Genomic DNA, 17,578 nt, shown 5'->3' on the forward strand with positions numbered 1-17,578 from the left:
GCCAAGGCAGCTAGCATTAAGCATTAACAAGTTGGTCAAAATCAAGAAAGACCCAACCTCAAGCCATGAACTTTCATTAGATTTTATAATCCTCATTTTTGTATATGACCTTGAAAGTTAACTTTGAGGCACTTGCAGAAGAGTGTTTTCCTTATTTTCATTTACATTAAATTATAAACCTATTGATGAGAGTACAGTACTAGAATAATTTGGGAAATTAGTTCCCAGACTACACTTGTTTTAAATTAGCCCTAGTTTATTCAATGTAAACTTTACCATTAAAGATTGAAATACTCAAACCCTTACAGCATCCTTCACAGGTGGACTTTGGAAGAAAATAATTTTTTAAGCAGTCTGTAAGTGTTGGTTGATGTACTTCCTTTGCCACTAAAAATGTAATTTCAGATTCGCCGTGTTGCCTGTGATCAACTGTATACTCTTAGTCAGACAGATACTTCGGCCCATCCAGATGTGCAAAAGCCAAATCAGTTTCTCCTAGGTGTGATTCTCACTGCTCAGCTGCCTCTCTGGTCCCCAACTAGTATTATGCGAGGAGTCAATCAGAGGTACGTAAAGATGAAAAAGTTCACGTCATACAGAAAGAGAATAATGATTTGTGTACTGCTCCCCCAGAGTCCACAGTGCATGATTGAGATGAAGGACTTTCTCCTTTCCTCTTCCAACATTTGTACCCTGAAAGAGGGCATTTCAGGTTTTCTCCCCATTCAGGACAGAAGAGTTAGAAGAAACATTACCAGGCTTTCTTCCTCTCAAGCACCCCAACTCCCACCTCCACTCCTCTTGGTCCCCCTACCCCAGAGAGAAAGAGGACTCACCTGGTGGTTGAGAAGCTGCATGATTCAAGCCAGATCACTGTGTAAAGGTCGCACTGCCCATGTCCACTTGTACCTCACTTTCTTAGCTCAGCCTGCTTCATAACTCCATGTCTAGAGGTACTAGGGTATCCTTCTGGCTTGCTTTCTTGATTTTATACATGCCTGGGCATGGAAGAAGGCTTGAGGTCCAGGCTCAGAGAATGACTTGAGTAAATCCATTCTGCCTGTCCCATCTTGTCTCCTTAGGCAAGCCTGCATGTAGGGGTGCCCCAGTGTAGGCCCAGGCTGGGAGATCAGAGATCCCACACTGACCTCAAGTTTAAGCCAGTTTCTCTAATTCAGCGAGCCCTTGCTCTGGGGCTTAGAAGGTGCCACAGAGACTTGTGAAATCAATATGTATATGCTTTACAAATTAGAGCCCTTAGAGGGAAGAAACGTTAGGACTACTCTAAACCCCTAACATATAAGCATCCAAACTTGGGCTTTTTTTTTTTTTTTTTTTTTTTTAGTGTGGTAACATATACGTAACGGAATGTTTAACATTTTTACCATTTTTAAGTGTACAGCTCAGTGGCATTAAGTGTATTTACAGTTTTGTGCAACCGTCTCCATCATCCATCTCCAAAACTTTTTTAGCATCCTAAACTGAAACTATGTACCCAGTAAGAAGTCATTAGATAAAAGACTGATAAAGTTGACTCCATAAAAATTAAAATTTTCTATGTGGAAAAAAATGCCGTAGAGTCAAAAGTCAGTTAAACGGACTAAATAGATTTATAACGTATATGACAGATAGAAGGCCAATTTTGCTAATATATGTGAAGAGCTGTTATAAACCACAAAAGACCAATAGAAAAATGGACAAAGGAAATGAAGAGAGATAGTTCAAAGACAATCATGGAGATGATTTTTTTTTTTCAGATTTGCTAGATTTTTTTTTTTTACTGCGGCAAAATGTGCATAACATAAAATTTAGCGTTTTAACCATTTTGGGGGTATAACTTAGTGACATTAAGTACATATACATTATTGTGCAATCACCACCACTGTCCATTTCCAGAACTTTTTTGTCATCCCAAACTGAAACTCTGTTCCCATTAAACAGTAACTCCCCATTCATTTCTCTCCTCCCTCAAGGCACTGGCAACCACCGTTCTACTTTGTCTCTATGAATTTGACTATTCTAGGTACCTCGTAAAAGTGGAATCATACAATATTTGTCCTTTGTGTCTAGCTTATTTCACGTAGCATAATATTTTCAGGGTTCATCCATGTTACAGCATGGGTCAGGGTTTCATTTCTATTTAGACTGAATGTATGTATATATCATGCTTTGTTTATCCATTCACCCATAGATGGACATTTGGTTTCCACCTTTTAGCTAGTATGAATAATGCCACTATGAACATGAGTATACAAATATCAATTTGAGTCCTGCTTTCAGTTTTTTGGGGTATATGCCCAGAAGTAGAAATGCTGGGTCATATGGCAATTGTATGCTTGATTTTTCTGAGGAACCACCATACTGTTTCCACAGTGGCTGTACCATTTTACATTCCCACCAGCAATGTGTAAGGGTTCCATATTCTCCACATCCTTGCCAACACTTGTTTTCTGTTTGCTTTTGTTACTAACTATCCTGATGGGTGTGATGTGCATCTCAGGGTTTTGATTTGCATTTCCCTAATGATTAGTGACTTTGAGTATCTCATTGTGCTTATTTGGCCATTTGTATATCTTCTTTGGAGAAATGTCTATTCAAGTCTTTTCCTCATTTTTTTTTAAATTTATTTTTATTTTATTTATTTTTTGGCTGCATTGGGTCTTAGTTGCAGCATGCGGGATCTTTCGTTGTGGTGCACAGGCTTCTCTCTAGTTGTGGCATGCGGGTTTTCTCTTTCTAGTTGTGGCCCGCAGGCTCCAGAGCGCGTGGGCTCTGTAGTTCATGGCACGTGGGCTTAGTTGCCCTGTGGCATGTGGGATCTTAGTTCCCTGACCAGGGATCAAACCCACATCCCCTGCATTGGAAGACGGATTCTTTACCACTGGACCACCAGGGAAGTCCCCCATTTCCTCATTTTTAAGTTAGGTTGTCTGTTTTTTGTTGTTCTTTATATATTTTGGATATTAATCCCTTATCATATACATGATTTGCAAACATTTTCTCCCATTCTGTGGGATTTCTTTCACTCCCTTGATAGTGTCCTGTGATGTGCAAAAAGTATTTAATTTTAATGAAGTCCAGTTTCTCTGTTTTATGTTGTTGCCTGGGCTTTTGGTGTCATATCCAAGAAATCACTGACAGATCCAATGTCAGGAAGTTTCTCCCCTGGTTTTTTTCAGGGTTTTATTGGTTTAGCTGTGAGATTTAGGTTTTTGGTCCACTTTGAGTTGTTTTGTGTATGATGTGAAGTAAGGGTCCAACTTTATTCTTTTCCATGTGAATATACAGTTATCTCAGCACCATTTTTTTGAAGACTGTCCTCTCCCCACTGAATGGTTTTGACATTTCTGTTGAAAATCATTTGAAAAAAAAATATATATATATATATTATATATTTACACACATACATAGATGCATGCATACATGTTTATTTCTGAGCTCGTTATTCCTATTCCTTGATCTATATGTCTGGCTTTATGCCAGTACCTCCCTGTTTTGATTGCTGTAGCATTGTAGTAAGCTTGAGGTCAGGAAGCGTGAGTCCTCCAATTTTGTTCTTCTCTCTCAGAATTGTTTTGGCTCTTTGGGGGTCCCCTTGAGATTCCATATGAATTTCAGGATGGGTTTTTCTGTTTCTGTGAAAGACATCATTGATATTTTAATGGAGATTGCATTGAATCTGTAGATCATTTTGGATATTGGCATCTTAACAAGATTTAGTCTTCTGATCCACAAGCATAAGATATCTTTAGATTTATTTAAGTCTTCTTTCATTTCTTTCAGCATTGTTTGTAGTTTTCACTGTACAAGTCTTTTGCTCCCTTGGTTTAGTTGATTCCTAAGTATTTTATTCTTTTTGTTGCTATTATAAGTGGAATTGTTGTCTTTCTTTTTTCATATTCTTTGTTCATTGTTAGTATATAGAAATGAAACTGATTTTTATGTACAGATTTTTTATCTTTGTAACTTTGCTGAATTCGTTTATTGTAACAGTTTTTTTTGTGAACTCTTTAGGGTTTTCCATATATAAAATCATGTCATCTGCAAACAGATCATTTTATTTCTGTCTTTCCAATTTAGATGTCTTTTATTTCTTATTCTTGCCTAATTGCTCTGCTTAGAACTTTTAATACTATGTTAAATAGAAGTAGTGAAAGTAGGCATCCTTGTTCCTGATTGTGGGGGAAAGCTTCCAGTCTTTCACCATTGAGCATGATAGTATCTGTGGGGCTTTCATATATGGCCTTTATTGGATTGAGGTAGTTTTCTTACTCTCCTGGTTTGTTTAGTGTTTTATCATGAAAGGGCATTAAATTTTGTCAATTTTTTTTACCTATGTCAGTTGAGGTGATCATGGGTTTTTCTCCTTCATTCTGTTAATGTAGTATATTCATTGATTGATTTTCGTATTTTGAATCATCCTTGCATTCCGGGTATCAGTCTCACTTGTTCATGGTGTTAAATCCTTTAAATGTACTGTTGAGTTAGGATTGCTGGAAGTGTACCCTCCTCTTCAGTTTTTTGGAAAGAGTTTGAGAAGGGTTGGTATTGATTCTTCTTTAACTGTTGGGTAATACTCACCAGTGAAGCCATCTGGTCCAGGGCTTTTCTTTGTTGGGAGGTTTTTGATTGATTCAATCTTCTTGCTAGTGATAGCAAGCAATCACTATTTCTTCCTGATTTAATCTTCCAAAGTGTTATGTTTCTAGGAATTTGTCCATTTCGTCTGGGATATCCAATTTGTTTGGTGTACACTTGCTCATATACTATCTTATAAATTGGTAGTAGTGTCCTCACTCATTTCTGATTTTATTAATTTGAGTCTTCTCTCTTTTTTTGAGTCATTTTGTTAATCTTTTTGAAGAACCAGCTTTTGCTTTTGTAGATTTTGTGTATCGTTTTCCTATTCTCTATTTATCTTCACTCTAATTCTTAATATTTTCTTCCTTCTACTAGCTTTAGATTTGATTTGTTCTTCTTTTCCTAGTTCCTTAAGGTGTAAAATTAGGTGGTTGATTTGAGATCATTCTTCCTTTTTAATGTAAGCACATACAGGAATAAACTTCCCTAGTAGCACTGTTTTCAAAAGCTACATCCCATAACTTTTGGTATGTTGTGTTTTCATTTTTATCTGTCACAAGATCTTTTCTAATTTTCCTTGTGATTTCTCCTCCAATCTGTCCCTGACTTTTTTTTAAATACCTATATTTTATAATTGTAAGTTATATAATCTTCAGAATTTTTTTGAAGTGAGTTATATTATCAGTTTGCAAGTCTTCATTTCAGGATTAAATGTTTGTTTCAACCTTGATTATCTTCTCACACACTCTCATATATGGAGGTTCCTGGCCCACATGTCTAAGTCTCAACTTAAATATTATTTTGAAGCATCTAGCCTATTTTAATGTTATAAATTCATAAATAACAAAGAAGTTAAGATTCTTGTTTCTGAGATGAGATCATTGTGAGTGATTTATAAAACTTAAAAATTTAACTAAAACTTACAATTAGTTTAACTAAAACTTGCAAACCTGCAGTTGACCATTAAGATTTAACCTAAATTAGATAGACATTAGCTGTACAAACTTGCAGTTGACCATTAAGATTTAACCTAAATTAGATAGACATTAGCTGTGTATTTCTGGTCATGAAAAGTAAGTCTTTAGTGATGTAAAGCCAGAATTTCAGGGAATGATTTTTTTCCCTGATAAAGGCATGTGGATTAAAAGTTATAGAAACTTCTTTTTTTGCCCTTGTACATTTTTTACTTTAGTATTCCAATTTTTCCTAGCTAAAGTTTCCTAAAATCAGATAATCCTTTTATTAACTAGTTAGATCAGTGATTCTTTAGTTTAAATGTGTAAGCCATTTTTTAAGTAGTAAACTGTTGTGCTTCTACTTGTTGTAAGAGTCAGATTATTTAACATAACTAACCATTAACAGTTTGATTTGTTATTAAGTTCCTCTAAACTTTGGGAAAGAAACAGAAAGCATTAAATGAATTTTTTAACATACACTCTCAGAGAAGCTCTTGAATGTAAAGCATTTAATTTTACACAATATTGGGTCTTTTAATTATGTGTTTTTATAATTTGAAAATTGCATTTCACAACTTTTTAATTTCCAAGTTTGGTACATATTTTCCCATAATAATAGTAGTGATGATAATTGCAGTTATCACGGGCTGATTATGTGCCACACAGTATGCTAAATTCTTTGCATACATTTATCATTTAATCCTCACAATGACCAAATGAGTTTGGCAGTTTTATTATCCCCACTTTTTTAATAATCGTAGTTCTTGGTTCATTATGTAGTCCCATCATTAGTGCATTCTTGAGCCCTTTATGTTTGTGTATATGTGTGCACATTTATTTCTAATGCTCTAGTAAGCATTTTAGAAATCAGAAAACTGAGACAACTGAAATAAATTGTCCCTGGACACCCAGCTGTAAGTAGTGGAGCCAGGATTAAAAGTAAGGTCCGCCTGACTTTAAAACCTGTGCTCTTCACTTCTGTAATTGCAGAAAAAGCTTCATTGATCATCCTAGATAAAAGAATTTACCTTTTTCTTATTTTATCCACTTTATTTTGCTTCTTAGCACTTATCACCAATTGACATATGTATGTATTTTTCATCTGTTGTCTGTCTCCTTTGTTCACTGTTCCCCTAAAACAGTTCCAAGCATATAGTAGGTGCTTAGTGTGTATCAGTTGATATTTGAACAAATTAATCAATGCATTATGTATGCAGTCAGTGTGTACATCATTACATAATGTGATAGATTTAGTAAGTTTTCTCTCTTTACACTATTATTCCTACACTATATCTGTATAAGTAAAATCACTAGTGTGTGTCTTGCTAAAATACTGAAGTTGAATTGATGTAGTTATTTTATGCTTAGGAAAATTCTCTTATTCAGTTGTTTTATGAACTTATTCTTACAAGGAAAATATTTTTTTATTCTCAAATCAGCCTTTTTTTAATAACTGAAATCTGTTTTTTAGACTGTTATCCCAGTGCATGGAGTATTTTGATCTGAGGTGCCAATTATTAGATGATCTGACAAGTAAGTAGATGTCTAACTTTGATTTACGTTGGGGGAGGGGTTGGGAAGGACTAGAAAAGAAAGACAGACATTTCTAAATCTGACTTAATGTATCTCAGATATAAATAACATTAAAATTATTGTTTGAAGTTGAATTTTATTTTCTTGGAAATAGCATGTAAACCCATGTACCAGTTATCTCTTCTGCTATTATATACCCAACCATTAATGTGTTAGAAGATTTGTTGATTTTAAAAATTGTCAAAGGCTCATATTTTAATTACACTGATACAGAACTATTAAGAAGAGCCTTTCCGTTTTAGTCAATTCTGACAGTTTTGAAGGTTTGAAGGAAAGAGGGAATCTGCTGAGATATGTTGATAGTAATAGAAGTGAGTGATAGAAGTCAGGTAATTGTTTAGTGTTAGGTGTTTGCAATATCATTGTTACAAACTCTTTTGTTAGAGTGTTTAGATTTTAATCATCTGTACTTACTCTTATATAATGCAAAGGTTTGTTGGAGTCCTCTATGCAAATTTCAGTTGTTCCAGTCAAGAGTTCGTTAGTTTATTCCTTGTTCTTTACACAAAGTTTATAGGAAAGATTTGCTTCTGCCTATAGGAAATAAATAAAATGAAAGTCGGGATCAACAAAAATGTTAATTGGAAAAGAATGTCAAGACCAGGAGGTAAAAAAAAAAAAAATACCTTGTGTATGTGCAGGCTGAAAAGCCCCACACAGTCAGAATGAGGTTTTGAGGAGGACCAAGGTAAAAAGGAAACCTCATTTGTTTGTTTGTTCTCAGTACCCTAGAGGAAGAAACAGAATGGCTTCTCAAAAGAAACAGATCTTTTCCCCAGCACTCAAACCTAAAAGAAACTTCACGCAAAGGCCTTCATGTAATGGACACATAAAGACAGTGACAAGAAGCCTCACCAGCATCTCTAAGGCAGATGCCTTCCTGGGTTTCATAAGTGTCTCTCAAAAGCTGAGGACGTGGTGCTCTGAGCAGGGCAGTGAAATTGGTTTTGTTGGAGCCTGAGATGATATAGTCTATGTGTCTTGATTCAGGGATAAGACCTGTACTATCTAGAGAAGTGGATGGACTACATGTCCATCTAACAGCCTAGCCTAGTACTGCATTTTTCAATTAGGCTTTCAGTGTTAAGTTAGGCAGCAGCCAGCGAAGGTTTGTTCTCTGGCTTGGACTTCGAGAGGGTATTCTGCTTTGCTGCTTGAGAACTGGACTCATGAGTTGTATGAGACACATACATCCTCAGAATGCATGAACAAGTTATTAGTGTAGGCCTTTGCTGTGCCATGGAGCCATAAGTAAGGGATCCAAGATCCCTTAATGGGATGTTGAGGGCAGGGAGGGAATATGTCTTGAAACAAGCGATATTTGCCATTTTTGGAGCATTTTCTGTATGCCATTGCCTATACTAGACACTGTATACACAGCACCCTGCAGCGTAGGTGTTAGCTCCATTTCATAAATGAGGAAACGAGGATGCACAGTGTCGCCTGAAGTATCCCTTTCCACCTCACTCTGTGGGGCCTTGCCTGCCTGTGCCTGCAGTGTGGTGGGAAGAGAGCATGATTACTCCTGCTCTCCTCCCTAATCCCCGCTTCCAACATGGAATCTTGTTTTCAATCCTTGTTTGGAGGGGAAAGTGGAATACATAATACAAAAGAGTGGTTCTCTGGAGGTTGGCCCATCATCCGGAAACATGGATTCTGCTGCTGCGCTGCGGACCCCTCTCTCCCTCACAGGGCTCCCCCCTAGCCCTTGGCATAGGTAACACGGTGGGAGTGATGGCTCTCCTCTCACCCCTCGACCCCTTCCTTCTCTAGAAGGGTTTCTTCCCTGGGACATCTGCTAACACCACCCAACAGGAGCTTCTTCGGAACAAGGAGTGTCCCTTTCATCTTGTACCCCCAGCGTCAGCACCGTGACCTGCACAGAGGAGGCACTCAGTACCGTGTGATTTGTGACGGAGGGAGGGAGGGAGGGAAGGAACGGACGTGTGTGAGCCTTCATAGTCCTGTGGGCAGCTGCTGTTCATTAATGACAGTTTTTTTTAATCTGTGAAGTAGAAGATTGAGACTTGTCTCTGCTTACTTTAATTCAGGATTTTGACTCCATGAAAGGAAATCCTTCTTTCTTCAGGATGAGAGGTCGTTCTGTTTTGTTTTTCCATCTTAGCTTCAGAAATGGAGCAGTTAAGAATCAGCCCAGCTACCATGCTCGAAGATGAGATTACTTGGCTGGATAACTTTGAACCTAATCGCACAGCTGAATGTCAGACCAGTGAAGCGGACAACATCTTATTGGCAGGACACTTACGGCTCATCAAGACCCTTCTGTCACTCTGTGGGGCAGAAAAGGAAATGCTTGGTAATCATTACTTCATCTTATCATGTGATAGAGAACCTCATTTCTCACTTCTTGCCATAGTGTTTTGTGAAATTGGGAAAATAAGATAGGTGCTAAATGTTCCATAGAAAATTGACCCTCAGACAGTAGGGTATTGTCTGGAATTTTAGTGGCTAACAAATTTAAGGTGTATTTTATCTGTGTCATTAAACCATATAGAGAATTTTATAGCGTTCAAAATAGTTGGCTCACATAACTTAGCAACAAATAAAAATTATAAATCAAAGTAGGTTTTTGTCTTTTTACTGTTACATACTTCATAAAATACAGTCCGTTGTATGTCTTAACTCTTTTAAGGATAATTCTTGTCTGGAGAGGCAGCCCCCAACCACCACCCCTGGATGGTGGGATACACATATAATTTGTAAAACCATATTTGGTATTGTAAAACCATATTTGGTATTATAAATTATATTCAGAAGACAAATCAAAACGTTAATTATCACTTTTATCACACAAACTGAGTTCTATAAAAATCTTGGCTATTGGGGATACATAGAAAAGAGTGATTCTAAACCAGGGTGAGATGGGTACATCATTTTTTTGTGTGTGTGGTACGTGGGCCTCTCACTGTTGTGGCCTCTCCTGTTGCGGAGCACAGGCTCCAGACGCACAGGCCCAGCGGCCATGGCTCACGGGCCCAGCCGCTCCGCGGCATGTGGGATCTTCCTGGACCGGGGCACGAACCCGCGTCGCCTGCATCGGCAGGCGGACTCTCAACCACTGTACCAACTGGGAAGCCCGGGCACATCATTTTTACCTAAAGATTTTTAAAGTTTTAAAAACTTTTATTTGGATTCCCCTATGCCCAAAGTAAAAGTTAATTATTCACTCAAACCGTCTGCCTTGTGATGTTCTTGGCATTTGTGTTTCTAAAGTGAAATTTAACTCCTTTCACTCTATTTTAAGCTCATAAAGGAAGGTTCCTTCGCTTGTCTATCTTTGCATCCTGTCCCGACTCTCCCACCCATCCCCACTCCTCTGCCCCACAGATCTTTGCCATGTATTATAAGAGCTCAAAAAATGAGCGTCAAGTTAAATTGAATGCCTTGCCTTTGGGTGGCCTCAGGTGCCTTTGCTGCTCTGATATGAAAGTGCAAGACAAGATCTTTGAATTAAAATATGTGTTCATCCTCAACATGAATATTATGCTCTATTCCAGGTTCATCACTCATTAAACCATTATTAGATGACTTCCTTTTCCGAGCTTCTAGAATTATTTTAAATAGTCATTCTCCAGCTGGCAGTGCCGCCATCAGTCAACAGGACTTTCATCCAAAGTATGGAAAATGCACGTTGTGTTCAGTTTTGGTAAAAATTCTAATTCGAAACTTTAGTCCAAAAAAGATTTTCTTAACTTGGAGTTTGTCTTCCGTCGTGTGAGTGTGTGTAGCTTGTAAGACATTATCCACTGTATAAAGAAATGCATGTAAGGGGGCTTAGGATAAAGCCTGCCTGGCACATAGTGATTGCTGAGCTGGTACTATTATTATCATCAAGATGGAAGAATAAGTAATAATGTGGTTAACTTGGTCAGTAACAAATTCCAGGAGAAACGGAGGTTGTAAGAATTGCTTCCGAAGTAAAGATAAACAGGCTCTGAGTCTTGAGGGTTTCTTTCTGCTAGGAGAAAAGCATAGGTGCTTTAGTGCATGAACCTTGTGATTTGCTGAGCACTGACTGTGTCCTTATAATTAAAACTGCTAGTGACTTATTAGCGGTAAATCACTAGTGGTGATAATTAGTGGTAATTAGTGGTAATTTTAGAGTCAAATTTTATATTAGTTTTTATGGGTAGAAAGATAAAAGATCTTTTGTAATGTTGACCCATCGTGGGTGATGTTTGTACTCTTAGAAATAGGAAGAGGCAGCTACAAGCTGCCATCTTATTTACTCTGAATCTAACTTAACCTCATTCTTTTCTCACGAAAACCAGAGTTAATTGAGTAATCCTGAAGAAACTGAGGATTTGGTATTTAACCAGTGAAAAAAATTCCCATACAATTTCAGTGGTTATTGAAATGGGCAAGGCATAATAAGCAGTATTTTATGGAATCTTAAGAGGTATCTTACCATGTGTGAATATTTCTCTATCTAGAGATTCCTTATTAGCAAAACCTGTTTTAGGTAGTAAACCTTCATTAAAACTCTTGGGGTGTCCCTCACACTGTCACTCCCATCCTTACCTCTGCCCCAGTCTTGTTCTGGAAGATTTGGTGCTAGCTCTGCGGGAGTCTTTTATTAAAGCAGTAGAAACACATGAGTATTTCAGTTTTCAGTGAACAGAGAAAATAAATTTTCAGCAGTTTTACTGAAATTTTTTTCATGAATTCTTCCATTTGTAATTATTAAAAGTAATACATCCGTCAACGAGGAGTTGTGTTTTTTTTTACTCATATACAGTGCCTTGAATAGAAAAGGAAACATTTTGTTTCATCCAGTGTACTGAATGGTGTTCATTTATCACAGTGACTCCCAGCCTTTTCCCACCTAAACACGAAAGCCAGAAAGAGATTTAAAATACACAGAAAGTCTTTTCACAAGTAATGCTATTCTTATATCACACCAACAAAAGAACTTCTTAATGTTTAACCTGTATATATGGTACCTTCTATTCATTCTTTACCTGTCCCTTGCAACCCAGCAATGCAGGTAAGAAGCAAAGGACAGTGCCAGCTCCATGGCTCTTGTCCTCAGTGCCTGATGCAGTTCTGATCTCCATGCCCTTCAACCCCCTCTTAAACACATCTCCCACACTCCACTCCATAAGTGTTTCTCTCAAAGGTTGGATGTCCTCTTTTCTGTGTATCCTTCCTAACCTGTGATCTCCTAACAAATGCAAGGTTGGCTTAGGTGACTGTGAGAAATTACTGTCCATCCCCTAAATGATTTCTGCTAAAGGTGAGCAGCAAAGAAGCCTTCGGTGTCCTGCAGAATGCTTGCTAGTTATCTCTCATTGTCACTTTAAACAAATTGACTTGGCAAACTATTTCTGTCTCCACGTTTTCATAGATAGAAAGTTGATTAGTGTCCTTGAAGAATTTTTTTATCTGCAGGTGCACAGCAAATGTTTATGGGCATCTGTTCTGATTTGTATAGCTTTCTGCCATGTAGATATTTGAATTTTAGGGCAGTATCTACAAAAACCTTTCTTTCTACCTACTTTAATTGAAAGATAGTTATTTCCATGTTGTGTTTTTGGTAAAGTTTTCAGACTCTCTGTTCTCTATTCTTGCTGATCCATCCCTTAGATAATAATCTGGAGTCATAATTGAAAGATTTGCTACTTTATCATCAGGCCAAGAAGATACTTAGCTCTAAACCATAATCATCCCGCCTGTATTCATGGTCTCTTCCTTTGTTAAGTAAGCACCTCCCACTAGATTACTAGGTTGTGCCATCAGACCTGACTTAACCCTGTTTTAGGAATTGCAGCTCTTGTATTTTCATTTCAAATGTTGATTTAGTTTAATGAGCGACGTAAGTAAAGTATTCACTGTTGAAATTGACTCGTGTCGTTTGTTTTTAGATGTAGTACAGTGAATAGCCGATTGGCAGCCTACGAAGTCCTTGTAATGCTGGCTGATAGCTCACCTTCAAATCTTCAGATTATTACAAAAGAACTACTTTCTATGCATCATCAACCTGATCCTGCTCTTACCAAGGAGTTTGATGTAAGTTTTCTAGACCTCAATGCACTTAATTTTTTTTAGAATGCTCTCTTAAACATAGTATTTTAAAACTATGTTTGCATTATCCTAGTCACAAAGAAAGTCAGTGTTATTCTTTTGCTTATCAAATTCACGTACTCAAATCAACTATAATCTATAGTGTATTACACTAATACACTGTAATATATTACTAAATGGTACCCTTTTGATTAAAGAAGAGGAGAGATTTTCAAGTCAGTTGATAATTACTCTCAGTAAAAAGTAGCATTTGAATCTATTTTTTGAGGAACTATGCATGGCACAGTGCCAGGCACTAGAGCTACAAATTCCAGAAAACATTGGTTCTGTCACAGTATAGTCTATGTTCACTTAAATTCAACTAAGATTTATTGAGTTTACTATGCGCTAAGGTGTTGTTGGCTTTTGGAGCTCAGAAATGAAGATAGAACCCAGCACTAAGATTGAGGTATGTCCTGAATGCTCTACTAACAGAGAGGCACTTCAACACCAGATGGTGGTGTTTTAGAAAGCTTCTTAGAAATGATGGAATTTAAAATAGAGCCCTTAAGAGTGATGAGCCAATTGAAGCAAGGTGGGAAGGTCATTCCATACATGAGAAGCCATGGACAGCTTTGTGTATGTCGGGATCTGCAAGAGGGAAGCGAGCTGCAGGTGCCCTGGAATACCAGACCAGGAGTGGGAGGACACTTTTAAAGCATTCTCCACTAACGTCATAAAGAGGCAGTCTCATCCCTTTGGATGCCTGAGCTGAGTACTATGGAACATACAAGTTAGGCAGGAAAAGAAGTGAGAACAGGTGTTCTAAGTAGAGGAAAGAGCACTTGCAAAGTGGAATGTGAATGCATAAATTGGGAACTATTTTGGTATGAACTGTTTAGTTTATAATGCTTACTTTATGCTATGCTTTAAGTTTTACATGCATTTATTTAATAATCAGATTAAAATGACAATCTTATTTTAATAAGTCAGGGATTATATCAGCATAGTGAAAATATTTGTCATATAAATACTTACATTTTTAGCACTGTTATGAACCAGTTTTTCTTATTTTATACTTTTTTTTTTAGTCTGTGCTTTGGACTACAAATAAATTACACTGTTAATTAGATCTTAGAAATCACGCTGCTCTAAGTGCATGTTGAATGTTAATGAAAACTATGTGATATTTAGCAATTCCTTTCAGTCCAGAAGACCTCCAGGGTTTTGTCAATTGGTTAGTTATTACATGGTTACACGTACTTGATATATGCAGGTAACATGATTCTGGTCATAGGATTAGAACCAAGATTCTGCTCTAATAGCATTTCAGAGTGTGTCATTACAATATCCATTGAAGTGCCATGTTGAACTTGTAACCAAGATGCCTTTTCTAGATGATTTCTACCTAGAAAAATACTGTCCTGGAACCTACATTGTTACAGATCATCCTTAAGTGAAATGCTAGGGTGTTTACATACATACTTAATGGCATGCTTATTAGAGGAAGTTCAATAGAAGAATATTACCTTCTCAAAAAAGGAAGGGAAGGGGCTTCCCTGGTGGCACAGTGGTTGAGAGTCTGCCTGCCGATGCAGGGGACGCGGGTTCATGCCCCGGTCCAGGAAGATCCCACATGCCGCGGAGCGGCTGGGCCCGTGAACCATGGCCGCTGAGCCTGTGCGTCCGGAGCCTGTGCTCCACAACGGGAGAGGCCGCAACAGTGAGAGGCCCACGTACTGCAAAAAAAAAAAAAAAACGAAGGGAAGGAATATGAGCCTTCCTTGACTATCCAGACAGATTAGAATTCTTATAGTAAACACTTCATAGAACCCTTCCTACTTTTCAGATTACTACCTCAGTTTGTAAATATATATCAGTACTTCTACTTAATTAATATATACCCTACTATAATGTAAGCTCCTTGAGATCAAGCACTAAATACATTTCTGCTCTCATGTCTCTGGCACAATGCCTGGCACATTGTGCTCTTAAGAAATGTTTGTCGAATGATAATCAAGTGACTAAATGCAAGACTACATAGTGGATGTATAGGTACATGCTTCGTATATATGTGAGGTACTTTAGGAACTAAAAGGAAACATTGAGATAGTAGTTTTAGATTTGTATTGCATCTGCAGAGGTACTTCATGAACATAGGTTTGCTACATAACTCGTAACACACTGAATGGATAAATCTGTATCTCTCTTTTCCTCTCAGACATCCCATAAAGCTGTAAGGAAATGTGCTGGTGGCAGAGATACTAATTCTCTCTCTCTATTTCTGCTCCTCTCTTTCCTAGTACCTTCCCCCAGTGGATAGCAGGTCCAGCTCAGGGTTTGTGGGACTGAGGAATGGTGGCGCTACATGTTACATGAATGCAGTCTTCCAACAGCTGTATATGCAACCTGGCCTCCCGGAGGTGATTTTCTTCCTCTTTCCTGTTTAGTATCATAAATGATGTATGTGTACATTGCCTGAGAACTGTTCCATATTCATATATTGCATTTTGGGGTTTACTAAACTGGACATAATTAGAGATTCTCTAGTAGCTTCTGAAATCTGTATAGATGACATTGTTCATAGTCACATACTTTTGTATATCTGCTGAGGTAATATGCTGCCTGTTTGACAGATGGATTTGACTTAATGTGATTTTTGAACTCCTCAATTATTCTCAAATTGTATTCCATAAAGCTACTAACACTTTTGGTATTTTAGAAATATTTAGACTCTATCGTTAGCATTCTGTAATAATCTATTAGTAGCTTGTGATATAGCAAAGCTATGAAATAGTTTTGAGAATATTCTGTGTGTCATCATGTCACACTTATTTCTTATAGAGATCCTGGCATTACTAGTTCCAGTTTTTCATAATCGGACAGAAGCTCAAAGAGATGATTTATTCATGATTACACCAGCTAGGAAGCGTTGAAGCTAAACATATGCAGAGTTATAGCCATATACAAACATACATACCATTCTGAAGGAGCATGGGTACTCACACATACAGAAGTCAAAGATTTTCTGAAAGCAGTTGAATATTTCTAATTTAATACAGTTCATTTCTTTTTAGTCATTACTTTCAGTGGATGATGACACGGACAATCCAGACGATAGTGTATTCTACCAAGTGCAGTCTCTCTTTGGGCATTTGATGGAAAGCAAGCTGCAGTACTATGTACCTGAGAACTTCTGGAAGGTATTTTACCCAGTAACTCTTTAGATTGAAGGGTGTTAGGTATTTGGAGTGTGGCTGCATTCTTTCTCTAGTGTCTTGTTTATTGACTCTAGACTAACCCCATTGCCAAGAACCTATAAAAGAAATGTCTATACCATTCTTATTGGCATTGAAGCTTGAGTCAAGTGATTAGAATGTTGAGAATAGTCACTTATCATTTCTAGGGTTTTGCTAATCTTAAATGTTTTGACTATTTCGCATTCTTATTTAGCTGTTTGAAATATTTGTTCAAATTATTGCTCTGAATTTATGCCAATTTCACTAATACCTCTAAATAAAGACCATTCTTCCAAAACATTGCTTTACTATGTTTTACCTTATATTTTCCCCTATAGGTTGGTTAGTTTCTAAGAGAGCAACTCTGTTCCCTGGCCTTAGATCTCACCCTCTATGATTTCATAGACTTAGTATAAAGGGACCGAGGAAAAACATAGATGGCTGAATGCAAGCTAATCTCACGTCAGTAAAAACTTTTATACCCTAATAGTAAACTTGGTTTTTAGAAGCATTTAAGGACTCTTTCATTTTCCTTTTCTACCATATTCAGAAATTGCTACTTTTCCTGTAACAACATATTTAATTCTTGTTACATAGATTTTCAAGATGTGGAACAAAGAACTTTATGTGAGAGAACAACAGGATGCATATGAATTCTTCACCAGTCTCATCGATCAGATGGATGAATATCTCAAGGTAGAAAAAGTTTCATTTTCCCTCTAACTCCCTCTAACTCCCTCAAACTCTGTAACATGAGAGCAGTGGTTTAGGATTTGGGATTACTATGAAACTGACAAATCAGAAAGTGATCATCTTTAATACCACAACAGTAATTCATTTCTTCTGGGTTTGAATATCAAAACATATACAGAACACTATAGATTATAGATTCATTTTCTTCTTAATTCATCTGACACTTGATAAAGTATGTAACTCTTAACCTGTACCCCATAATGATAACCATTTGTAGCTACACGCTCTGTGTCTGCATTGAAGTAACCTGGCCTCAGAGGAGTGCTGCTGTCACCGGTGAACTGAAGGCCCCGTGCAGAGCTGTTTTGCTTTGTCAAAGGGTACAAAAGGACCAGGTTCAAAAGTTGTTTGTGGTTGTGCGACCCAAAGCTTTCTACCTCTACCCAGGAAAATGTGTCACAAACTTCCTAAGTGGTATTGCCTTCTAAGATA

At 37.4% G+C, this 17,578-nt stretch overlaps 1 protein-coding gene across 9 annotated transcripts in view; it reads left to right on the plus strand.

The window, feature by feature from the left end:
- USP24 (ubiquitin specific peptidase 24) overlaps positions 1-17,578 on the plus strand; it is a 148,246-nt gene that overhangs the window by 96,345 nt on the left and 34,323 nt on the right. For all 9 annotated transcript variants that reach the window (XR_002644832.2, XM_089922052.1, XM_022575774.2 and 6 more), the window contains 8 exons: positions 406-566; positions 7,009-7,070; positions 9,256-9,447; positions 10,649-10,766; positions 13,016-13,160; positions 15,458-15,577; positions 16,232-16,357; positions 16,991-17,089. Coding sequence is in view for 8 of the 9 variants with exons in the window: in XM_089922052.1 (XP_089778178.1) it covers positions 406-566; positions 7,009-7,070; positions 9,256-9,447; positions 10,649-10,766; positions 13,016-13,160; positions 15,458-15,577; positions 16,232-16,357; positions 16,991-17,089 (1,023 nt within the window). In the remaining variant the exon portion in view is untranslated. The remainder of the gene's footprint in view (positions 1-405; positions 567-7,008; positions 7,071-9,255; positions 9,448-10,648; positions 10,767-13,015; positions 13,161-15,457; positions 15,578-16,231; positions 16,358-16,990; positions 17,090-17,578) is intronic.

This window comes from Delphinapterus leucas, chromosome 1 (genome assembly GCF_059928025.1).
Source record: "Delphinapterus leucas isolate spDelLeu-1000000601 "Yukka" chromosome 1, BTC_Dleu_Yukka2, whole genome shotgun sequence".
NCBI lineage: Eukaryota > Metazoa > Chordata > Mammalia > Artiodactyla > Monodontidae > Delphinapterus > Delphinapterus leucas.